Raw genomic sequence first — 27466 nt, 5'->3', positions numbered from 1 at the left:
ACTTTGTTTTAAAACGCAGAGAGAGAGAGAGAGAGAGAGAGAGAGAGAGAGAGAGAGAGAGAGAGAGAGAGAGAGAGAGAGGTTCTATCAAAATTATTTCATCACTGTATTGTGCCAGAAATCATGTGGACTATTCAGCTATTGTGAAGGAGAATTACAATGAAAATATACAAGTGATTGCCACTTTAAGGTATGGGCCGCCCTGATTGGCTGCAGTGTGATGCTGGGAAAAGACGCTGCAAGCAATTTTTTCTTTTTTTTCAGTTGACTTGTCTGAATTTTTTTCACTTAAACATTGCTTGATATATTGTATACTTCAAGATACTTCATTGATAAGTAGAGAGTATTATGAGTAGTAGTAGTAGTTGTAGTAGTAGTAGTAGTAGTAGTAGTAGTAGTAGTAGTAGATCACACTCAACTAAATGAAAAATAAACTCTCCCCCTCTTTTCCTTTCTTCCTTTCCCATGGAGGTTCCTCTCTCATAATCCCTCATAATCACTCCTTTTCCTGCCTTCTCTCTCCTCCACACATTATTTCCTCCGCCTTTTACACCGACTCTTCTCTCCTCCCCACTCTCCTCTTCTAAAACTGGCTCATCATGTCTTCACATTTTCCTCTTTCTCTCAGCATTTATCATCCCTTTTACCAACGTGTCTTTTCCTCTGATTTTATCTTTTCTTCTTCCACCTTTCCTCTCTTTTCTCCTCTTCTTCCCTCCCTATCTTTCCTCTTCCTCATATCACGAATGGCCATCTCTCTCTCTCTCTCTCTCTCTCTCTCTCTCTCTCTCTCTCTCTCTATGCCACACATAATGCCTTTGGCGAAAACTTTGCAACTTTTTCTTTCTTAATAGGGAGAATCTGCAGGCACTAAGTTTCACCTTGAGGGGAAAATCTACTACCAAGCGCTCTCTCTCTCTCTCTCTCTCTCTCTCTCTCTCTCTCTCTCTCTCTCTCTCTCTCTCTCTCTCTCTCTCTCTCTCTCTCTCTCTCTCTCTCTCTCTCTCTCTCTCTCTCTCTCTCTCTCTCTCTCTCTCTCTCTCTCTCTCTCTCTCTCTCTCTCTCTCTCTCTCTCTCTCTCTCTCTCTCTCTCTCTCTCTCTCTCTCTCTCTCTCTCTCTCTCTCTCTCTCTCTCTCAAACATCCGATATAAGGGATCAGAACACATAACAGTAACACTTCAAGGCTTCGATATCGGGGTCGTATTTTCGATGTTTCTTACCCGATAACAAATACCCTTCTCTTTTTATATATTTTTCCTTTCTCTTTCCTTCCGTTCTATTTCTATCTCCATTACTTTTCTCTTTTTTTTTTTACACGGTTGTTCCCCCTCCTCTCTCTCTCTCTCTCTCTCTCTCTCTCTCTCTCTCTCTCTCTCTCTCTCTCTCTCTCTCTCTCTCTAATTCACCTTTTCTATCTTTCATATTCTTCTTTTGGTCTGATTTTTCCAATATTCTTACTTAACATTGCATTTTTTATAATTTGTAAGTCTCATATCTATTTGTTTTTCCTTCAATTTATTTCATGTCATATTATTTCTTATTTGTCACATTTCTCCGTGTTTTCTTAATTGTGTCATTAAATCTCTTCACGTAAAAACATGTACGTTAGGGAAAAAAAAAAAAAAAGTAATGTTTTGACTTTGCAGTAGACACACGATTGAAGAATAAATAGTTAACAAATAAAAAAAAAAAAAAAAAAAAACTCATTCGTCTACTCTATTCACGAACAAAGAAAAAAAAAACATTAAAAAAAATGTACCAACAAAGTCTTAATTTTTTTTTCTACCCGACATAAAGGAAAACAAAGACGCGAGGACAAACAAAGACCTATTTTTCATCAGAGAAGCAATAAGCCAATAAGAAACAAAGGTCGCCTAGGTGATCTTTTTCCACCTTACTTTAAACACACAAACAATGAAAAACTTATACAATCTGTCCCACAAAGGAGAAGGAGGAGGAGGAGGAGGAGGAGGAGCAGAAGGCGGAGGAAGAGGAAGAGGAGGAGGAGGAGAAGAAAAGAAGAAGAAGAAGAAGAAGAAGAAGAAGAAGAAGAAGAAGAAGAAGAAGAAGAAGAAGAAGAAGAAGAAGAAGAAGAAGAAGAAGAAGAAGAAGAAGAAGAAGAAGAAGAAGAAGAAGAAGAAGAAGAAGAAGAAGAAGAGAAGAAGAAGAAGGAGAAGAAGAAGAAAAGATGATGATGATGATGATAATGAAGAAGAAGAAGAAGAAGAAGAAGAAGAAGAAGAAGAAGAAGAAGAAGAAGAAGAAGAAGAAGAAGAAGAAGAAGAAGAAGAAGAAGAAGATGATGATGATGATGATGATGATGATGATGATGATGATGATGATGATGATGATGAAGAAGAAGAAGAAGAAGAAGAAGAAGACGAAGAAGAAGATGATGATGATGATGATGAAAATGAAGAAGATGAAGGAGAAAAAGAAGAAGAACAACAACAAGAGGATAGGACAAGAACAAGAAGGAGAACAAAACGAAAAATTCACAAATTAAACAAAATCAAGAGAGTATTTTTGTTCATTAAACACACACAATAAAAACAGAGAGAGAGAGAGAGAGAGAGAGAGAGAGAGACCAAATCATAAGAGCCGTTCAGAATCAACACCTATTACTTTTTTTCGCGCATTAAACACGCTAGCAATAAATAAGTAAGGGAATCTGAACCTAAACCCCGAGGGATCCACATTATTGACTCAGGGAATAAGCTTGGAGGATCGGCAAGCTTACGTTCAGCTTTGCACCCTCACCAACACCGCCTCCCTGTTTTCAAGCGTAATATTTTATCGCTTATTTTCTCGTATTTTCTCTTTTATTTGTGCTTTCACCCTCGTATTTTCTATTTTATTTGTATTTTCATGAGGATGAGTGGAGAAGAATACTTGTTTGTTTTACCTTTTTCTTTTTTTTTCGCTTTTTTTTGCGTGTGTTGGTTATATTCGTCTCCGTGTTTATTTTTTTGTTTTTTCCTCTGTAATTGTGTGTGTTCTTGTCCTTTTTTGTTACCTTGTATGTTATTTTTGTTGTTATCGCAGTTTTGTTTGATTTCTGGTCTTTTTCTGTGTGTGGATGGATATGTGTGTCAGCGAGAGAGAGAGAGAGAGAGAGAGAGAGAGAGAGAGAGAGAGAGAGAGAGAGAGAGAGAGAGTGTGTGTGTGTGTGTGTGTGTGTGTCAAAACCTCTGCATGATTGTCTGACTTTTTTTTACTCTTCTGTCTGTCTTGTATGTTCTGTTTGTCTATATGTATGTCTGTCCTTGTGTACCGAATTACCTCCAACTCTCTCTCTCTCTCTCTCTCTGATACACTGGGGACAACCTTACGGCGGCTTTCACGTTTTCAATTTCCTTAATGTTACTGTAAGTTATTGGTTCCTGTTTCGTAATAACTCTAAGGATTTCGGTTGTCGTCTTTTTTGTCCCTCTTGTAATATTATTGCTTCTTGATCTACGGATTACCACTTTCAAGGAGACTCACTTTTACTTTTCTTTCTCACTCCTCACTTCAAAGGTTATCTCTTTATTGTGTCTTTTATCCGTTTATCTGTGCCCTTTAGTTTTCTCCCTTGGTAATGTCAAAGTCTCTCTCTCTCTCTCTCTCTCTCTCTCTCTCTCTCTCTCTCTCTCTCTCTCTCTCTCAGCATTCCTATTCCAGCGGTGAAGAAAAACACCAATAACAATCATATGAAAACAACAATAATAACAACACTAACAAAAACAACACTCCAATAACAACGCAACAATATAAAACCTGTACATCATAACAAGAAGACTAAAAACACACACAAACACAGCACACAGCACACAGCACACAGCACACCTCTTGACATTAGTACCGGATCGCGCAGTATTTCACCCACTCTTTCCCTTTGAGAGTCTAAGTAAGTAGCGGCCATTGCTCACGCTTTCCCTCACTTTTTACACTTTGCATAATGGACGGCGTTATTCACTAAATGCACTGGAACCTTTTATTTATCGCCCTCTCTCGTGAAGACGCACCTTTACTCAACGTACTGGAGCGGATAGGGCTAAGATGTAAAGAGGAGGAACTAACACTGATAGATAGATAACAAGGCATACAAAAAGTGAATAAATATATGGACCCAACCATCCAATTTAACCTCAACAGAAGAGTGAAGTAATGAAGCAATAATGTACCAATGAGTAATGGAAGGTTGAGAAAGCAGCGGCTCTATAGTGAATAATGAGCCTGTGGAGGTAAATGGAGGTTAAATGAGTTACAGCAAATTGTGGTGGTGGTAGTAGTAGTAGTAGTAGTAGTAGTAGTAGTAGTAGTAGTAGTAGAACAAGAACAAGAGAAAAATTAGCTAGGAGAGAGAGAGAGAGAGAGAGAGAGAGAGAGAGAGAGAGAGAGAGAGAGAGAGGAGGGAGAGTCTGTAAAAATAATATGAAGACAGGATCCTCAACTTGATTAAGGACTTCATATATTTGGTCGCAGTGATTGGTGGGGAGGAATGAGGGGAGGACAAGCTGCGGCAAGGAAGGGAGAAAGCAATGAGGAAGACCAGAAGCAAGATTGACAGAATGATTATAGTAATGGAACGTGTAAAAAGAGAGGAACATGCGATAAAAAGTTGTTAAGTCTATATGTTTGTAGGAGAGAGAGAGAGAGAGAGAGAGAGAGAGAGAGAGAGAGAGAGAGAGAGAGAGCCCAGAATGACAAACAGAGAAAGACGGAGAAAGATTCAGCCAGCAAAGGAGAGAACGAGTGAGTGCCAGTGTGTGTGTGTGTGTGTGTGTGTGTGTGTGTGTGTGTGTGTGTGTGTGTGTGTGTGTGTGTGTGTGTGTGTGTGTGTGTGTGTGTGTGTGTGTCGAAAAGAGAGAGTAAGAGAGAGAGAGCGCTAGGGTACGAGGGAGAGTGTGTGTGTGTGGTGGCAACGAACACGCTCAAGGAAATATATGTGTGGTACGCAGAACTGATATGATAAGGAATGGTGATATACGAACGAAATGAGTGGAATACCCAAGTGGCTGCAGGAGCGGAGGGTATCGTTGGATGGAGGGAGGGAGGAGAGGGACGGGAGGAGAGGGAAGGGAGGGAGGGATAGGAGGGTGTGGTACTTGCTGAGCTGGCAAGAATCGTGGTGGAAGTGGTGGTAGTGGAATTGATGAAAAGAAGAAGAAGAAGAAGAAGAAGAAGAAGAAGAAGAAGAAGAAGAAGAAGAAGAAGAAGAAGAAGAAGAAGAAGAAGAAGAAGAAGAAGAAGAAGAAGAAGAAGAAGAAGAAGAAGAAGAAGACAATGAGTTAGGAGAAAAGAATGATGAGTGAGAACATAACGAAAACTTGAACGAAGAATAAAAGTAAGATGGAGGAGGAGGAGGAGGAATAGGAGGAGGAGGAGAAGGAGGAAAAACATGAAGATAAGACAATATGCCACATACTCCCTCGAAATAATAATTATAATTTACTATCAATCAGTCAGTGAATTTCAAACTACTATATGGCAAGAGCAAAATCAAAAACATAGCGGCCACCACAAGCAAAGCACTTGGAAGTTACCTTTTCTTGTGTGTGTGTGTGTGTGTGTGTGTGTGTGTGTGTGTGTGTGTGTGTGTGTGTGTGTGTGTGTGTGTGTGTGTGTGTGTGTGTGTGTGTGTGTGAAAAGAACCAGTGTCTGACCCTATTTTTTTTCCCTACCCGAAAACCCCTATTTTCCTGCCAGATTCCCAATATTGTACGGGGTTGGAGATGAAAGAGAGGAAAAAAGGAAGTAGCTGCATGACTCAATAATTAGTTTAACTTCTTCAGTACCATGACATGCTTTGATATATATTCTGCTTATTATTTGGTGATTTTAAACAGTATCAGACAAGTATGTGGGGATTAAAATAGTGGAGACTCTGGCCATTAATCTTCTGATCTCCATTGGTCTTTCTTAATGTAAATAAAATCGTCTAATCATACATAAACTCGTAGTAAAAATGGATCCCAATAATGAAGAGTTAAGAATTCAATATCCATCAATCTGTAAACACCGAACTACAACATACTACCACATCTCCATCAATCTGTTATGCACTCCAATCTGGCAGCCAAGCACCACGCCACTGCACTGCACACAAACACACATCTCAGTCTTAGAAGCAAGTCATGCTTACACACACAGAACACTACACCACTAACAAGGGAATCAGGGTCCAGTGGTGCAGCCATTATTCAATCTCGCCACACATGGTCTACATACATTTCCTATCCACATAACTACGAACAACTTTCTTCAGGGATATAAAGACTCACCCTCAGGTATGATCATATCTACAAGAAGAGCTAAACCAAAGATTCTCCCTGCACTCCGTAACCTCACCGCCTGCTGTCCACTGACCGGCCGACGTAAATCCACAAATTAGTGACGACTGACGAGTGAGCACTGAACAATTGGTTATTTTCCACGAGCACATAAACTACTTAAAACAGAACGTAGGAAAATGTGAATGGGGAAAACTTATTTACTACAGAAAACGAAATCTAGCACTATGTGAATGTGGGAAACTATTAGAGCATGATAGAGAAAGCAAGAAAAAGATGATGCATAGAATAAGGAAGATGACGACAAAGAAAAATGAAGACAAGAAGAGAAAAAAAAAAGTAGAAAAAAAGCTACATAGTGTAAGAGAAAATAGATAAAAAACAAAACACAAAAAAGAGGAGAGGGACAAAGATAGAGAGAAAAAAAAAGAAAAGGAACGAGAAATAGGAGAAGGACAAGAAGGTGAATTAAGAAGAGAAGTAGGGAGGAGGAGGAGGAGGAGGAGGAGGAGGAGGAGGAGGAGGAGGAGGAGGAGGAGGAGGAGGAGGAGGAGGAAGACTGGGGGAGGGAAGAGACATAAGACAGGAGAAAAAGGGAGTCTTCAGGGAGAAAGATCGTGTTTTGCAAGGGAAGGCAGAAAGGCAGAGCAGGGAAAGGCAAGGCAAGACAAGGCAAGGCTGGGTGGGCAAGACAAGGCAGGGGAAGTTAGTTTAGAGGGAAAGTTTCCGAGGCTGACCACGTAAAAAGTAGTACTAATTTTTAAATGCCCTGTAAAGTAGATATAAGTAAGGATATATCAAAGAGATGTCTGTACGAGAGAGAGAGAGAGAGAGAGAGAGAGAGAGAGAGAGAGAGAGAGAGAGAGAGAGAGAGAGAGAGAGAGAGAGAGAGAGAGAGAGAGAGAGAGAGAGAGAGAGAGAGAGAGTTTAATTCAAGATGCAAAAATAGATCAGTGTATACAAGTTTCATGGACACAATTACCTTCACAGACAAAAACCTAATTGTATATGACTAAAGCGAAAAGAGCTAATTACAGGAGAGAGAGAGAGAGAGAGAGAGAGAGAGAGAGAGAGAGAGAGAGAGAGAGAGAGAGAGAGAGAGAGAGAGAGAGAGAGAGAGAGAGAGAGAGAGAGAGAGAGAGTATGAAAGAAAAAAAATGCTACTTAATTAGATTTGAAAGTGCAGGGAAGGTAAAGCAAAAAGGACAAATTAATGTTTGAGAGTGTGACGGTTAGGTGTGAAAAATCTAATTATACGGCAGAGAGAGAGAGAGAGAGAGAGAGAGAGAGAGAGAGAGAGAGAGAGAGAGAGAGAGAGAGAGAGAGAGAGAGAGAGAGAGAGAGAGAGAGAGAGAGAGAGAGAGAGAGAGAGAGAGAGAGAGAGAGAGAGAGAGAGAGAGAGAGAGAGAGAGAGAGAGAGAGAGAGAGAGACATACGCAGCCAGACGGACATACAAGCAAAAAAAAAAAAAAAAAAAAAAAAAAAAACGATTCCACCTGTTCCCGTTTGCCGACTTTTAAAGCATTTTTCACTTCTATTTTTGAGACTCAAGACTTCTTTGCAGCTTAGGTCTATTTTCAGTCTGAGTTCTATTGTCGGAACTTCAAATTTAATATTGATCTATTTTCAAACAAATCTTTTTTTTTCTTTCTTTTTTTTTGTAACTCACGATTATTTTTGTACTCTCGGAGAAATTCATAAGTTTGTGCTATTATGAAACTATCATCGTTTTCTAACAATTTCTATGTAACACGAGTCAAACAGATAGGACTTTTTTTTGGAATATATAACTAATTTTCAATCTAGAATTTCAAATAACGTAGCATTATAGACACACAAATCTATCGTTTCTATTAAAATTGCCTTTTAAAGTAATTTTCCTTTGATAACCTCAACATACCTTTTACAAACCTATGATTTTTATAAAACTTACCACTTTTATTTCGGCTATATTTCATCATCTTGAGCTTTGATATTACCAACAGAGAGTGAAGCATTGTAGAAGAACGGGAAGATTATGTACACTATGGCAATTCAAGCATTACAAATATGGCATCTTTAGTGCCTGCAGTGGCGTAGCGTATGAATGTAACTGTAGTGGTATTCTATGATCCAGCTTGTGATATTGCATGACTGGTGTGAACTGTGGCTTTGATGACTATGATGTAGTATGAAGCCACGACACCACCACACCTGTCTGCAAATATCACGTGTATATTTGACTAACAGACATTACAGAAACACAACGCTCGTAAAAAGTTCTAGATAAAGAGCAAAAGGAGGGCCGTAACGTGACAACCCAATATGTTTTCCTTTCACTATGCTGTGGCAAGGGAGTGCACACATTATGCTGCTGAGGGAGTGAGAAGGTGTAGTGTGTTGGTGTGAAGATTGGTGATGTGGTGATGTAGAGTGAGCTTATAAGAACTTTCTGCTTTGTTTTAATGAGTGAAGTGATGTGATGTGGTGAAGTGTTGTATTGCTGTGCTATGGAGCATTGTGGTGTGATGTTGTGGTGCGGTGGAGTGTTGTTGTGTTGTGTTGTGTTGTGGTGTGGTGTGGTGTGGTGTGGTGAAGTGTTGTGTTGTGTTGTGGTATGATGTGGTGTGGTGTGGTGTGGCGCAGTGGTGTAGTGTGGTGTTTTGTGTTCTATTGTGTTCTGTTGTGTTGTAGTGTTGTGCTGTGTTGTGGTGTGGTGAAGTGTTGTGTTGTGTTTTGGTGTGGTGTGATACAGTGTTGTGGTGTGGTGTGATACAGTGTTGTGGTGTGGTGTGATGCAGTGTTGTGGTGAGGCATGGCGTGGTGTGGTACAGTGTTGTGGTCCTATAGTACGGTGCAGCCTTGTGGTGTTGTGGGGTAGTGCAGAGTTGTGGTGTTACTATGTGATGTGAAGCAGTGTGGTGTGGTTGTGGTGTGGTGCAGAGTTGTGTATTGCGGTGGTGTTACTCAGGAAGGCTTGGCAAAAAGTGGTTTTACTCACTGTGTGTCTGGCCAGTGTGTGATGAATTCAATTGGATTATCTTATGAATCATTATATTTAGCTAAATCCAGTATGATACGTAGTAGTAGTAGTAGTAGTAGTAGTAATGGTTGTGGTGGTGGTGGTGGTGGTGGTGGTGGTGGTGGTGGTGGTAGTAGTAGTAGTAGTAGTAGTAGTAGTAGTAGTAGTAGTAGTAGTAGTAGTCGTAGTAGAAGTCGTAGTAGTAGTAGTAGTAGTAATAGTAGTAATGGTGGTGGTGGTGATGGTAATGGTGATGGAAGTAGTAATAGTATTAGTAGTAGTAGTAGTAGTAATAGTAGTAGTAGTAGTAGTAGTAGTAGCAGCAGTAGTAGTAGTGACCGTATACTCACGGTTATATTTCGCGTGAACATTTTTTTCGCCTTTTTGTAATGATTCGTAATTACACTTTTACATCTACATAATTATCTCTATTTTTGGACGGGGTACGTGACATCAATTTTAACTTTACATTTTCTATACACATTTTTCCTCCTTTTTGCCTCAATTTCCTTAAAATATCCATGAAAATCTTCCTGCGTCACCTTTCCTGATAGTCTCTTACCTCTCATTTTTTTTTCAAATTACCAAGCTTTCTTTGTTTGCACACACGCTCTCTCTCTCTCTCTCTCTCTCTCTCTCTCTCTCTCTCTCTCTCTCTCTCTCTCTCTCTCTCTCTCTCTCTCTGTTTTCATTTCTGTGCCGTCTCCTTCTATCCACCGCCTTTCCTCACGCATCCTTTCTCTCCCTCTCACCTCACCCTCCCTCCCTCTCCCTCTCCTACTTCTCCCTCTCACACTGCTCTCATTCAATTTCATCTCACTCGCACCAGACTTATTCGGCTTGGAATTTTGAGCTTTTAAATAAATACCAAGAGAACAAAACGTGACCCAGCTCTCTCTCTCTCTCTCTCTCTCTCTCTCTCTCTCTCTCTCTCTCTCTCTCTCTCTCTCTCTCTCTCTCTCTCTCTCTCTCTCTCACTTTACATACCTCTATTCTTCTCAAGTTTTTCTTTTCTGTATATTTTTTTTCAGTTTTCTTTTCCCAGTGTAGCTATTTCATTTCCATTTTTCTTTTCAGCATGCAAGAAACACACACACACGCACGCACGCACGCACACACACACACACACACACACACACACACACACACACACACACACACACACACACACACGTATCGAGTGAGCATATATAGATTTTCTTTATTGCTCCTCTCATTACTTTTCTTTTCCTCTCTTTTTTTTCTTTTCTCTTTCATGTTCAACAGCAGTGTCACGAGAGGGTACATGTATTGGCTTCCCTGCTTGAGTGTTTGCACCAGTTGTGTTTTGATAAGCTAAAGCAAATACATGATGATAAACTTGGCTGTAAATGTTAGTGTGTTATTTTGCCCTTTTGCTTCCACCACCTCCACCGCCACCACTTCAGTCGTGTTTTATTCCACTTTATCATTCTCCTCCATCTCCTCCTCTTGTTTCTTCTTCTTTTAATTTATTTCATTTCATCCTATCCTTATTTCTCTTCTTTTCGTTTTCATTGTTTTCTCTCTCTCTCTCTCTCTCTCTCTCTCTCTCTCTCTCTCTCTCTCTCTCTCTCTCTCACACACACACAGATTCCCCTAATTTTTCCTTTCTCTCCCCTCTTTTTCGCCCACTTTTCTCATTTTTTATCACATGTCCGGCATTCACCCTTCTCCTCCCCTCTCTTTCCCCCTCCCCTCATTATTCAGCCTCCCCTGCTTGCCTTCTTTATTCCGCCTATCTGTTATGGCTCTGCAAACTGCCTTTACCCAATTCCCAAACGGACTGCCATGATATTTGTAGTCCACTTCATTTTACCGCTAAAAATATCTATATACACGTCTGACTGTCCAAATAATGACAAGTGATTGGAGTAATGAGGTTATATTTGATTTATCAGATTTGCAAGTTTTAACGTAGATGCGAGGGAGAGATACAGATTTAGACGGTGGCATGAGTGGTGTTGTGGAGTGGTGCAGGTATCAATGTCAGATTCATAAGAGGTGGTTGAAAAATGGTGATTGCTATTGTAGTGTTGAAGGTGATGGGGCGATGATAGAAATTAGCATATAAGGATTAGTGCTGGTAGTGATGATGATGATGATGATGATGATGATGATGATGATGATCGAAATAAAAATAATAAATAATAACTAAAACAATAATAGCAATACCGTAAATATCGCCCAGACACCACCGCTACCACCACCACCACCACCACCACAACAACAACAACAACAAATACTACCAGCACCACCACAAGTATCCACTAGAATAACCACCATCACTACTATCCTCTCCCCCTCCAACCACCACCACCACCACCACCACGAGCAGCACAGCACACGCCTGTACCAAAGCGGCACTTGAGACCTCCTGAAGGGACGGCCAGGCTGTTAGCGGCTGTTCTTTTATTGCACCATTAATTCTCGTCCCTCCGTCTGCTCTGCCCTCTTCATCCAATCCTCCCCCCATCCCTCCCACGCCCCTCACGCCCTCCATTCACACACTCTTGAGAAACAGCCACCATCACCGTCCTCCTCCTCCTCCTCCTCCTCCTCCTCCTACTCTTCTTTCTCTTTCTCTTCTTACCGGCACAAACTGGTTTTTTTATTACTATTGTTGCTTTTCTTTGGTAAGATAATGGTAGTGGTATAGGCGGTGATGGTAGTAGTAGTAGTAGTAGTAGTAGTAGTAGTAGTAGTAGTAGTAGTAGTATCAGAAGAAGAAAAAGAAGACCAGAGAAAAAATAGTAGTAGCAATAGTAATAGTTAGTAGTAGTAGTAGTAGTAGTAGTAGTAGTAGTAGTAGTAGTAGTAGTAGTAGTAGTAGTAGTTGTTGTTGTTGTTGTACTGTTGTGGGTGCAGTGTCGCGCTACCAGGAAACACTTTGGGGTACTTTCTTTTAACTCTGTCTCTGTTTAGAATGGCTCCTGTATGAGGGACGCCAAGGAGCTGAATCTTTAATAGGTCATAACAAAAAATATCAACCCTACTTTATAATCTCTCTCTCTCTCTCTCTCTCTCTCTCTCTCTCTCTCTCTCTGTGTGTGTGTGTGTGTGTGTATGTGTGTGTTCTTTTCAATTTAACTTTTAAACTTATTGCTCCCGTTGTCCTCTTGTACTTTTATAAACTACATATTGTCTAACTTATATTTTACTCAACTTAGTGTGGCATTTCAATCTGAGTACTACTTTCTACACCGCACCTTTGTCTGAGTGGCGGCAAGTATCGACTGTCAACATTTACCCGCACCACTTCTCTGAACTGTGCTGTTTGGTACGTAATATCTTCACTCAACGCCACTTTATTAGGACTCAGATATACGTACCTCAAAGCGTAATTTCACACCACGCCTCCAGCTCGGTATTATAGATAACGTAAATCTCGCCTCTTACGTAAAATTCTACATAAAAATTGTATTGAAATTCCGTAAACTTTGGCCTTATATAACGCAATACGAGTATTCATCTTTATTTCCAGGTCATTTAGTATCACCTAAGTTAGTATTCACTGTTTGTCTTAATTCACCTGAGTTTTATTTTCATGGCATTCTATGTTTGGTTTAACCTTCACCTGACGCATGTTCTCATCTAACTTTTATTACAGTACATTCAAAGCTAGACAAATTTAACCTTTTCAAAACGATAATGTCATCACTAACCTAACCTCAATATGTAACACTATCCAACACTATTTTCATATATATTATAATTCGAATCTGGTATGTGGCTTGCATTTTATTACATTATAGATCCACCAAGCCAGAACCCTTTCCACAAAACAATGTACATGTACTACAGCTTGCCATATTTCTCTTCCCTTATGGATTATGACAAAAGGTCGACTCTAAACCTTTCACCTGAATCATATTTGACTTCTATTTTTAAATCCCTCAAACCAAAACTCTCTATACAAAAACATTTCACCTCCTACTAAACCTTAACACACATCACATCACCCAAATATATTCCTTACACACTTTTAACCGATAATTTACCTTTCACCTGTCCCGCACACCTGTCAGTCACATAGGTCATTAGACGAGATGAATACGCAAGATGAGACACATTGGGGCAGGTGGGCGGGATAAGAGGAAGCATTAACCGCTGCACGGGAGAGACAGACAGCCACTCCCGCAGCCCTCACAGCACGGCGCAAGAAAGGCTTATACACTGTTTTCAGCTTCTAGGCAGGAATGGACGTGATTAAATTAGAAGGAGACGAGGGACCGGGTCATGGCTGTGTTCCTCATGTGCCTTGCATGTACCGAGAGAGAGAGAGAGAGAGAGAGAGAGAGAGAGAGAGAGAGAGAGAGAGAGAGAGAGAAAGTTTTATTTGTTTTTGTAGCGTAAAAACAAATGTTACGTAAGCAAGATATACATAACACAGAGAGAATTTCATGTAAAAACAACTAATTGCTCCAGGAAAAACGTCATGCTACTTTGAACAGCTTTCCGCACTCACACGCCCACCCAAACACACACACACACACACCCAAACACACACACACACACACACACACACACACACACACACACACACACACACACACACACACACACACACACATACACACATATAAAAATAAGCGAAAACAAGTGAGCTTAAAAAATGAGAGTAAAAAAAAAAAATCCGTGAGCATTTTAGTTGGAGCATAATTCACGTGTTTCCGCTGTGAGTGATAAGGGAGAGCAGCACAACGTCTTTTTAACGGCGCTATTTATCCGCCTTTATTACTATTTTGTGTCATTTTCATACCCTGATTAGGAGTGTGGGGAAAGGAGGGCTGTGAGAGGGAGAGAGAGAGAGAGAGAGGGAGAGAGAGGGAGAGGGAGGGAAGAGCTCAGGAAGAGACGAGGTGGCATTCAACACAACATTTCTACAACATTTCTGAACAGCACCGCTAACCTACTACTGCTGCTGCTTCACCTCGTACTCATAATTTTCAACATGGGGCTAATTATGCTTATGACAGCCTTCCTGGTTACCTTTACTAATATTACTAGTATTATTTGCAGTAACTTTCATATTTCTATTTTTGTCATTACTGTCATTATCATTATTTTTATTAATATCGCTAATGTAGTAGTGCCTGCTCTTGTTGTGGTTCCTATTAGCTACTGCAAATACGTAGCGTTAAAATTAGCAGTAGTAGTAGTAGTAGTAGTAGTAGTAGTAGTAGTAGTAGTAGTAGTAGTAGTAGTAGTAGTAGCAGCAGTAGCAGTAGCAGCAGTAGCAGCAGCAGCAGCAGAAACAGCAGCAGTAATAGTAGTAATGCCAACACCTCAAAACACTGAAGGGATGTAGCAGTAAACCGTCGGCCTGCGTGTGGCAGTCCTTGTGTGAAACATACCTCTCTATTTCCACTTACCATGCTCCTCCATAAATATGTCTAATCTTCTTTTAAAGCTCCCTAATGACTCACCACTAACAACCTAATTATTGAGTATGTTCCTTAAATCTACCACTCAGACAACCAATACTTTCCTATTTTTTTATATCAAACTTTAAGAACCTTGAACTCATTATTTCTTGTAAGTTCCTCAATACTTACTTTGAGGATTTTGTTTGCGTCACCCTTCTCACATCCTCTCAACGACTTCTGTCAGATATCCTCTTCAATTACTTCCCTCTAAAGAATGTCATTTCAAGCTGTTCTATCTCTCTTTCTAAGGAATACTTCTCATCCATTGTATCTTTTACTCATTCTCCTTTGTAATGACTACAGCAGACATTCTTCTTGTAATATGGGAACCAGAATTGCACAACATGAATTAAATGAGATCTTACATGTACTGAATATAACTATAATATCACTTCGGAGCTTTTATTTTTAATACATAAAGATTAGTCCAAATACATGATTGCTTTTCTGTGATAGAGATCAGATCTATCTACACACACACACACACACACACACACACACACACACACACACACACACACACACACACATATATATATATATATATATATATATATATATATATATATATATATATATATATATATATATATATATATATATATATATTCCTTATGTAGATATTGTGTTTACCTACACTAAGTATTTCATATCTCTGAATATCAATTTACATTTACTATCTATCTATCTATTCGTTCATCTTACCTGTCTAAAGTACGACAGTATAGGATTCAGACCTAATTAGTTCATACTACCTGTCTTAGTGTTGTCTACAAATTTACAAACATTGCTACCAATTTCATTAACTGGCAGCAGCAGCAGCAGCAGCAGCAGCAGCAGCAGTGGTCTTACTACCGCCCCTGACTCACATTTAAGAGTTAAGAAGTTGGCCGGGCAACTTTACACTTTCCTATGATAATTTCTACACATTTTGTCCCGTTTCAAGTCATTACAAACTTATGTGAATATTCGTGCACGCAACTGTTTTCCTTCTCCCTTTTACTTTTATTACTGTTTCCAAGTTTCCATGACCGTATGTGCATTACCTTTCTACTCTTTTCTTCTTTTCCGGAAACGACTATTACATTCCTCAAGTCAGCGGGTAATACTGTATTATTTATACAACGAGTGGTGGTAATATTTTGGGTGGAATTAAGGCGGGTTTTCACGTATTCTCCTCAGGCAAGACTAACCTGAAATTACAGCGAACGGGTTATAAATCTTCCTGTTTTTAATACATATTGCCTCAGATTTTCATTGCCTATTTTAATTCCCTCTTGATTTAAGAGAAGTGAGGGTATTGCAGCATACCTCCTCCTCCTCCTCTTCCTTTTCTGTTTCCTTCTCTTCTTGCTTTTACTCCGTCTCACTTATTCTACTTTTCCTTTTCTCCTCATACACCTTCTTCTCCTCCACCGTCCCCCATCATTTCTCTTCCTCCTCGTCCTGTTATTCCTCCTCCTTCATTCTGGTATTTTCTACACGTCTTCCTCCTCTTGCACTTTCTCTTTTTCTCTCCTCCATCCTCTCTCCCTTCCTCCCCCTCCTTCTCATTCCTGCAAGCGCGGCGCCACAACTTCTTGGTGGTTTATCACTGTTTCCTCTAAAATTTTAGCTCAGAAAGTCATCAATAACTCGACTTCTAATTACGAAACTCAGGACAACACAACGAAAATTAGGTCTAATACAGGAGCTATTCTTCTTTATTACTTTACTTTCCAAAGACGAACATCACTGCACTTAAAAAAAAAACAGACGCAGCTTTATAAACACTTATCTTTATACCAGAGCCTCGAGTTTGGCGACACCATTACTTTAACAACACCATCCTAATATTATAACTTAGAATAGAAGTAAAATAAAATACAAGAACGAAGAAAAGAACAAATTGAACAGGATAATACTATGCCATGTAAAAGAAAAGAGTATATTAGGTGCATAGATTTTGTCTTTGAATTTTTCGTAACACTAAAACAACCTACGAACGAAGAAGAAAAAAGGATATACGAAATATATATAAAAAAAACAAAAGAAGGATGTACACAGACCACACAAGAAAATAGAACACAGGTATTTCACATGTAACGAATTATGTAACGACAAAAGAAATCTGAAAATAAAGAGGAAAAAAAGTGACACATTGATCATACAAAAAAACATGACACATTCGTCACATGAACTTCACCTTTGCGTCTTTTCCCTCACACCAACAAAATAACGAATTAAGTACCAACAAAACAAACCTGAAAAAAAAAACCATGGAACAAAAAATTGGGAGAAACGGACCATACTACGAAAAAAGTACATTTGACCCACCAACCTTTTCTTTTGCAGCCTTTTATTCTCTCAGCTCGCAGCAACAAAGACAATCCAACAAAACCACCATAGAAGTGAAAACAAAGAGGTGTAATTATCTCACGCTCCTTTTTTTGATGGTGTATGACAAGGAAGGTTTACTCAACACCCTACCACAAGGCTGTCCCGACGCCACACACCCACATAAAGGTCCTGTTTAACCCCCACAAAGGCAGACAACACAATACCCAACTCTCAACCCCAATTTCCAGGTTTTACAAGGCAGCGCCAACAAACACGCTTCCAGTGGGGAGAAACTAAAGAATTACAGACAAACACCCTTTGAGCTCAGCCCACACCGCCAACACCATTACCACCTCCACCAACACACACAGCCACACACACACACACACACACACACACACACACACACACACACACACACACACACACACACACACACACACACACACACTGCCGCTACCAGCACCACCACTACCACTACCACACACAAGCACACTTACCTCCCCTCCCACACACACACACACACACACACACACACACACACACACACACACACACACACACACACACACACACACACACACACACACACACACACACACACACACACACACACACACACACACACACTATTATTATTATTAACTTTTGCTGCTGCTACTACTACTACTACTACTACTACTACTACTGCCACCACCACCACCACACACACAAACGGCCACCATCACCATTACTCCCACCATCAGTACCACTACCTCCAAATCACACTACTACCGCTGTCATCACCACGAACATCACTACCACACGACACCCATCAGTACCACACACCACCACCACCACCACTACTACTACTACTACTACCACCACCACCTTCAGCATCACCACCACCTCTCAATTGCAGTAGCTAAGCGTGGAGCAGCTTAATTAGGACCTAAAGTTGTAATTACTGTTCGAAATTCACTTGTATGCCACCACCACCAATACACAACACTATTTTACGTTAGAGACGCACAGGGCTACTGATGTCGTTGGAATCGGACCGTTTTTTTATGGGTATTAGAAGAATCGAGTGACTTTCTGCTGATGTCAATGATACATACAGACTTCTGAGTGATACGGCGCATGAAAAGAAAGTACCAAGGAAAAAGTATCAAGGAAAAAGGCTTGGAAAAGATATCAATAAAAAGTAACAGTAGGAATCTCATTCAGGAAAAAAAAAAAACAGTAACAGGTTAGATTTGGTTAAAAAAAGACATAATATTTTTGTTAATATTTCCCTGTTTCTTTCTTGTTACTTTTTTCCGTTATTTTCCTTCATGCTTCTGTTTTTCCCATTACTTTCTGTCCTACAATCGAGTGGCACATCGCTCGAGGCAAGTTATTTTATTAAGTAGAACCTGGTGGATTTGTAGAGATAGATGGTAAATTACTGATGGTAACGAATTATTCAGTATATATTATTTCGAGTGCAAGATGTGTATGTCGTAATGCAGTGTTGTATAGTGCTCGGTATTCCATGCTTTTGTAACCCATGACAAATCTTGCAAAGAAAAATGAATAAATAATTAATACGGAAAATGAATAAATGAATGCCACACAAACGTGAGGAAGTCGTAAGTGTTGGCTTCCGTGCACAGGTGTGGTATCAGTGCCAGTGCGTCTGTTTCTGTGGTGTGGCTCTGTTATGCTATCAGTAATACTTATTCTTTCTATATCAGTACATTTTTATCTCACATCATACTTTTTTGTCAGCTTAACATAAAAATTTGTTCAAGAAGTGAAGATTTTTCTATTTTACTTCATACGGTGATGTGGTTTTCATCGCTTTATCAATAAATAACCGTTTTTTTTCACATGCATGCGTTAAAACATATTGCAAGGCTCCACTTTGCTATTTTTTTTTTTATCTACTAGCGATATAATTGCCATCACCACTTCCACAACGGCCACTACCAAACACACATCATGGCTTGCCCCATCATTCCCACCAACACCACACGGCTAAACACAATTCTATAATTATGGCAAAACCTGGTTCTTCTTGAGGAACTGGCACTTCAGTGGGCCGCTTTCTTATATATATATATATATATATATATATATATATATATATATATATATATATATATATATATATATATATATATATATATATATATATTGTCGCCCCTGGCCCTTGAATCTCTTACATGAAAAAAAAAAAAAAGAATTACCGCCACCGCCACCACCACCACCACCACCACTACCCCCCTTAGAAAAACAGTTTCCATGGTCAATTCTTTACAGCTTTATTCTTTTCTTTATTTTTCATTACTTTAATGTATCTCACGCCCCACGAGACTGTGTTAAAAGTGTTCGTGCAATACGCGTGTTTTGTGCAATCTGACTTAGTTTTCTCTGCCTACCAGCCGGCCTGCATTTTTCTCTGGAGTGCAAGATGCTTTCCAAAAAATTAACCAATAAAGGAAATATGAAAGAAAGAAGAAAAGCAACAAGAATGTGACCTAGTTCCTCTCTGTTTTTGTTATAAATTTCAAGGGAAGAGGCACCCAAACCCTCATCCCGTGTTTAGTTTTTCTTTTCCTTTTTTTTTTCAAGTTGAGTCGCCATAATTAAGGGAAATACGGAGGCAGGTGTTCTAGGGCGCCCTGGCTCAGGTACAAATTATAATAATTGAATATCATCGACATGATTTAAGAGGAAGCAGTCTTTCCTTCTGAGAATTTTAATTACTCTGCGTTATTTTCAGTCCACTTACCTTAATTTCTTTTTTCCCGCCTGTAATCACTTGAAACCAACCCCACCAAAGCAGGTAATAGCTATCGCGCGTGAGAAAAAATGAAAAAAAGAATAACTTCCCGAAAAAAATAAACGTATGCGAAAAGGGAAAGTTTCGTGGTGTCGGTTTCCGGAAAGAAAAGAAAATACTGAAAATTTTTGAGCGGAAGTTCACCAAAAAATATTTCTTTCCTTTGTATAGATTTTCCTATTCATATCCACGTTTAGGAATCATAAAAATAATTAGAAATTAAAAAATACAGAAAAGTGAAGATTATAATGAGAGAGAGAGAGAGAGAGAGAGAGAGAGAGAGAGAGAGAGAGAGAGAGAGAGAGAGAGAGACGTAAAAGTAATACATTCATGAAGCTTTTACCGTTCATCACTAAGCACACGAATGTAACAACTAGAAACACGTACACACACACACACACACACACACACACACACACACACACACACACACACACACACACACTTCACTACGTCCAAACACATTTCAACACATTCAAACAAGCCTGAACAAACTGCAACACCCCTCAACACTTCCAAACATATATCAGCACGTTCAGACACGCACGCCTCGACCTACAACACCCACACCCACTCTCTCTCTCTCTCTCGACACATTCCCTCAATACACTTCCTCTCTCTTTCTCCTCACAGCATCGACTCTAGAAATGGGCCACTCACCAAATCGAAACACTGGTCCGGCCTTGGGGATCGTGCAGAGTTCCAGGTTTCGCCCCCGCATCAAGGCCTCGCTGTCAAGAGAATCAGAGACGAGGACGAGGGCGAGTACCGGTGTCGAGTTGACTTCGGCTCCTCCCCCACCAGGAACCTGAGGATGAAGTTACAGGTGGTAGGTGAGTGTCATTCCTTATCTTATTGTTATCATTGCCTTTTTTTTTTTTTTTTTTTTTTGCTTTTTGTTTTCAGCTGGTCGGGAGCAGAAAAATAGAGAGCTGGTTAATTTTTTGTCTTTGCCATTTAGTGACTAGTGTATAGAAACGTGGTAGGTAGTCATAAGAAGGGATTTTAGAGGTAAAAGTATAAGATAGCTGAAGAACAAAGGTGAGTGTCAACTCTTTTAATGATACTGTTGCCTTTTTCTTTTTACTTTCACTCATCTAACAGCAGAAAAAAAATAGACTGTTTTTGTCTTTGCTGCAGAAATAAAAAGAATAGATAGATAAATTTTTCTCTTTGCCATGTCTGAATTAGAGCCATTTAGTGACTAATGCATAGGTCAGTCTCTAAAAGGTAGTAGGTGATCATGGGAGAAATTTCAGCTGACAAGATTAACTTACGAACACAAAAAGGAGAATACGTTTTTTTTTTTTTTTTGTCTTCATGTCTACACTATAGCTATTTAGTGAGTGAAGTACATAAATAAGTCTTAAAAGTGGTGAGGGATTAAATAGAAGGTGTGTGGGTGCAGTGGTGGCTGTGATGGGTACGCCTTAAAATGGAACTTTTCTGCGCGTAATGTTGAGATAATGGAGTGTTGTGTTTAGGTAGTGGGCGTGTTTTTAGTCCGTGGGGTGAATGGTTGGTGAGTGTAAGTGGATGTTTGGTTTAGTGTTGTGGAGCGTGGAGCTAATTGCAAAATCTTGGTCAACAAGTCACATCACCAACTCACTATATTTGGCGTTTTCTTCAGTGTTCAACCGACAGGCCTAAGTTGATGATAAGCTGACAGTCTTAGGTTCCCTGATCAACTGACAGTCTAAAGTCCCTGATCAGCTGACAGTCTGAAGTTCCTGATCAACGTTGTGAGATGCTTAACACTTTTACTACTAACCTTATAATTGGTTAACATTCACAGCATCAAAAAACGTTTGCATGAATACAAGGGAAATGAATAAAAAGGTAGTTGATATATTTTTTTCTAGGTTTCTGATCTATGTGGAGACTATAGTACAAAATACTAAAATTGTCTACCAATACCACGTACAAATTTGTCAAGCAGTGAAAGGAATAAATAGTAGTATATTTCAGTGTGTTATGTATGAACAGATGTTAAGTGGAGCAAACTTAGCAAGATGATGGTACGTCCAGATTACATTTAACTCTTTCAACTGAGGACTAGATAACATGGATGATGCTTGCATATCGTAAGTTTAAAGTGACCAAAAACTACCTTTAAGTCGGCTGACCTTACGCAGACAGCTTGTTTTAATAACCCATTGTGAACTTTGGCTGGTGTACATTTGGTTGCTAGAGTGTTGTCAAGTGTACCCAGCCTTTGAAGTGTTATACATATGCTTCAAGGTACTGTGTGGGTTATTCAAGGTTCCTAGATACTGTGTGTGTGTGTGTGTGTGTGTGTGTGTGTGTGTGTGTGTGTGTGTGTGTGTGTGTGTGTGTGTGTGTGTGTGTGTGTGTGTGTCTGTGTAGGGGATGCATAGGGTGTAATGAAATGCGCAGCGAGGCATGTGCTGTGAGTTGTTGTGGGATTGGTTCAAAGACGTGTTATTGACACCGAAATATACTAGAAAGGAGTGGTGGTGACATAAACAGATGAGCTACAAGATGACGTTTTGTGTGTGTGTGTGTGTGTGTGTGTGTGTGTGTGTGTGTGTGTGTGTGTGTGTGTTATTTAAATGTAAATCTAGGACACCAAGATATCTGAGGAAAGCAACTTACATAATATCATGGGAGTCTACAACTACACACGAAAATAACAAATAACAAGGCAGCTGGAAGAAAAAAAATGTGAGAGAGGCTGAGCAAGTCTAATAAACATATGTAAATGTATAAAAAAAAAAAAAGCACATTTGCAATGGGGAACTTCACAAACACTGCGTGAAAGTAGACACGGTGTGAGGCGAGTAACTAAGTTAATAGTGTGAGGAGAGAGGATCCATAAAAAATGCAAGTTGAGTGGCTAGAAGTTCACCGAAGAAAACGAGGTGTGTAAGATAGGTGGCGTGCCAGGAATGACTCAACTTTGATGCACAGAGTGAGAGAGTTAAAAATGCAAGGATCTCTCACAGATTTGAGACTTGGCCGGAACGAGAATGAGAATACTGGACTGAGAGAGAGAGAGAGAGAGAGAGAGAGAGAGAGAGAGAGAGAGAGAGAGAGAGAGAGAGAGAGAGAATTAAATAAACAACAAAGTTAAAAAAAAATCATAAAACACACACATATACACAATATATATATATATATATATATATATATATATATATATATATATATATATATATATATATATATATATATATATAAACCACATGAAAAAAGTTAGAGATACAAGCTTGCAAGCAGACAGTGCTTTATGGCATACATAACGTTTTGTGGTGAGGATAAAGACCGTCTTTCAGGTAAAGAGAGGTATAACGAGACAACACACACACACACACACACACACACACACACACACACACACACACACACACACACACACACACACACACACACTTATTCACCACCACTATCTGTAAGATAGAAGGTAACTTTTTTAAATTCTTGTTCTTCTTCAGCTTCCAGGTAGAGTTACTAGTTAGTCAGTGGGGCCAGCCTCCTTCTCCATTCTCTTCTGTCTATCTTAACTATTTATTTCATGTACCTATTAGTCCTTTTGTTTACTGAGAATTATGGTTCTACTATCCTATTCACAATTTTTGTTAGCTGACAATGAATGGTTTCTATTATCATTAATTATTCATTCATCATTATCTTTATCATTATTTCTTTTATACGTCCATGTCAAATAACAGTTATTTATATCCAGTGCTTCCTTGTCTTCCTTTCCATTCTTTATAATACACGATAAAAATTTCCCACTATAACACAGTGACATAAATAGTCTGATCATTGCAAATCAATAAAACTAAGAAATATCGCTACAAACGCGTTTCCATCCAATGCATCCCATTTGTTATTCCAAAATAGACATGCAAACTGCATACACACACACACACACACACACACACACACACACACACACACACACACACACAGTATGCAAGATCTGCCCAAATTAACTCAGTATTAGGAAAGAAAAACTACACTAACTAGCTCCACAATACGAGGTTCTTTGAATCACTCCTTGATAATTAAAACAAAGAAAAAGAAAGCTATACCAAGAAAAAATGTTTTGAACAGCTTTGGCCTCAGTTATTCGAGACATCACTCATCCACACACCTGGTGACCTTCCTGCGACCTTGAACACTAACTTCTGTGGTGAAAGCGAGACGCCACGAGGAAGGGAAGGACGGGGAGGAAACATGAGAAGTGAAGGGAAGGAGGGAAGGGATAAATGGGAGTGTGTGAAGATGATGGCCTAAGGGATGGGAGGAAACGAGGAAGAAGGAAGGTGAAGAAGAGATAATGAAGAAGAGGAAGGAGAAAAGATATGCAAGGTGAAGGAATGGAGGGAAAAATTCGGAAATATACAAAGATGATGATCTAGAATTTCTAAGAAGAAAAATAATGAAGAAAATGAAGACCATATTAGAGGCAAAGAAGAAGGAAGAACAATAAAGGATGGAAAGAAAAAATGAATGAGAATGAAGGAAGGAAGATAGTAGTCTAAACATAGGAGGAAGCAAAAAAAAAGGGAAAAGAAATAAAGAGAAGGAAAAGAAGATAGGAAGAAAAATAATGAAGAGAAAGGGATGGGATTGTAAGAAAGATGAGTAAAAGATAGAAGATGGGTGAAGATAGGATGAGAGGAGGGAAGAATGGTGATAAGGGGAAAGGGAGAGAATAATGGAGAGGGTGTTGATAATAGTGAAGGAGAAGAAGAAGGGAGGAAAGGAGGAAGAACAGACGCAAGAGGATGATAAAGTTGGAGAGAGAGAGAGAGAGAGAGAGAGAGAGAGAGAGAGAGAGAGAGAGAGAGAGAGAGAGAGAGAGAGAGAGAGAGAGATAATATAACGATGATAATGAAGACAGCAAAATGAGCTATGAAGGAAAATGAAGTGAGGGAAGAGTGAGAAGCTACTGAAGGAGAGAGAGAGAGAGAGAGAGAGAGAGAGAGAGAGAGAGAGAGAGAGAGAGAGAGAGAGAGAGAGAGAGAGAGAGAGAGAGAGAGAGACAAGGAGAGCTGGGAGAGAGGTGAGGAGGCAGAAGTGAGTAACGGTGAGAGGAAGGCGGAGAAAGAGGGAGGGAGTGAGAGAGGGCAGAGGTGTTTTGCGAGGCAGGGTGATGGAAGAGGAAGAGGAAGAGGAAGAGGAGGAAGGAGGAAGGAGGAAGAGGAGGACAAGAAGGAAAAAGAAGGAAGAGAAGGATGATGAAGTAGACGGAGAGTGGAAAGAGGAGGAGGAGGAGGAGGAGGAGGAGGAGGAGGAGGAGGAAAGTAAAAGTAAAGTTTTAATGCACTTAAGTATACATTTTAAGGTCACAACATGTAGGAAAAGACTTACCAAGCACACACACATACACACACACACACACACACACACACACACACACACACACACACACACTAACCTCCTCCATAATCACGCAGGCTTTTCCTCTCATTATGCAACAACGATAATCAGTCAAAACTATTTTTCACCAATTCCTAATCCAAGCCATCAATTTGCCGGGCCAGAAATGCATTACGGATCAACCTCTGAACAACACTAATACCCAACACACGGAAATGTTACAAAAATGTGAACCCCGCTCTTATTGCCACTGCTGTTGCGACTGTCACATTAATAAATACAAACACGTAAATCATCCTCACGTTTTCAAAGGAGAACAACAAACAACACAGCGAGAGATTATAACTTATGCATTAATTCACACTGAGCTTCACAAAGAGGAAGATTCAAGGATTATAATATGAAACTGAATTGTATATATATAGATCAGACATTCGTTCAGACGGAAAAAATGTAAGCAATAAAGTGACAGAAGGATATCAACATCTCCTCTTCCGCTTCTTGTTTGTGTTTATGAATGTACTGACGAAAGCCTGAAGTAATTGATAGTTGCTTGCAGACATGATTAATCGGGGATGTAATTAATAGCGAGGAAGTGTTTCAGCCTCATGGCAGCCACTCACTCAGCTTAGGCAGACTCCATTACCAGGGATAGGCGCTCAAGTACTTCCGTGATAAGAGATGAGTGATAAGGTTATTTACATGCACCATATATCCACTGTGCAACGATAATGAACCTCTAATTACGTCATGGATTCAAATATTGCTTATTTTATTCATACTTCGACGATAAGTGATAATAAACTGTGCTATATAATGAATTTGAATATTTTTATCAGTATTTCCCAAAATAACTAATAGTAACCACTAAGTATGCACGAAAACGTAAATTTTAATACCTATCCCAAGATAAGCAACAGTGAACTCTGCTTCTGTGAATTTAGATACTTTTGTTATCACATTTCTCTTTGTAACTAATGACAACCGCTGTGAGCTACACGGAGAATACAAATACAGCTTCAGCTATCTCCACTTCCCAGGAAAGGAGATAGCAACTTCTTAATACTACACCGTGAATTTAAATATATAGTTTTATCAAGATAAGTACTGTACACTGAGTAATACGGCGTGAATATTTCTACTAATTTTCATATCAATTTCCTAATTTTCTTTATCCACATGTCCAGCAATGAGACGAATGATGATTGGTAAGACATAAACTCAGGTGTTTTCTCTACTTTTCTCACGGTACGACAACTGGCAGTAAGTGTTAGATAATACACAAAACAAGTGACAATAAGTATAAAGTAATACCACACCATGCATTCAGATATCTTTTTTATCCACATTTCCCACGTGTCAGGGATTAACCTGCATTTACATACAACACAAATGCTTCACCTCGCTAAAAATGCTCAGTTGCATGCGGCAAATAATGGATGGCGCGATGGTGTGCTGAGCCGATGGAGTCAGAGCAGAATAATAAATGTGCTTGTACTCGTATTTGTTGAGTGGCATACATCATTACGCAAGCCAGTTAATAATAGAAATAGAAACAATACCTGAATATCCAAAAGGGAATGATGAACATTAATTGATAAATTTCCATACATATAAATTAGATACAGGTCAATAAATACTGGGTGTGCGATACATGTTGCTGTATAAAGATTCAATAAGTCAAGAAGCACTATATAGTATTGCTGAAATTTAAGTCATCGATACTTGTCACTACATAAAGGTTAAATGATAAATAAGACAACACAACATGCTACAAAATAAATACCAAGTCAGTGTACAAACACCAACTCTACGAATAAACACGTTACACCTTAGTAAATAACTGTTGGTCAAGTAATACATGCTACGACACAATATCTAACGGGAATGAAAATACTGGAATTTATTAAAACCGTAAAATTATAAAAAATTCTTTATAAAGAGAAAATATACGGAAGGAAAAGCAATTCCTTAACAATTAAAGGCCACGCGAATGACAAATGCCAGTAAACAAAGACTGAAGATAAAGAAGAAAAGCTGAATGTATTAGTACGAGTAAATGCTCTCTAAAAGTAGAAGCTAAGTACAACATGCTCTTTAACCGTTTTTTCTGCGTCCCAAGTGGCTTGGTTAAAATAGTGAAAGAAGTGAACAGCAGCAGGTCACAATGCTATTGAAAGTAAAAGGAACATACAGAACACAAAAAAAGTAGCACACATCAGCATACATTTCAGTCCTTACCTAAGCATCAATAAAACAATG

General features: G+C 39.3%; 1 protein-coding gene across 1 annotated transcript in view; it reads left to right on the top strand.

Moving 5' to 3' along the window:
- The window catches only part of LOC123502612 (synaptogenesis protein syg-2-like), a 307361-nt gene that overhangs the window by 241330 nt on the left and 38565 nt on the right, over positions 1-27466 (top strand). Inside the window, exon 4 of the mRNA XM_045251777.1 lies at positions 20486-20685. Within this exon, the coding sequence (XP_045107712.1) occupies positions 20486-20685 (200 nt within the window). The remainder of the gene's footprint in view (positions 1-20485; positions 20686-27466) is intronic.

Source organism: Portunus trituberculatus, chromosome 12 (assembly GCF_017591435.1).
Source record: "Portunus trituberculatus isolate SZX2019 chromosome 12, ASM1759143v1, whole genome shotgun sequence".
Classification (NCBI taxonomy): Eukaryota; Metazoa; Arthropoda; class Malacostraca; order Decapoda; family Portunidae; genus Portunus; species Portunus trituberculatus.
Note: the sequence above shows the minus strand (reverse complement) of the source record. Positions and strands in the feature narration are given on the sequence as shown.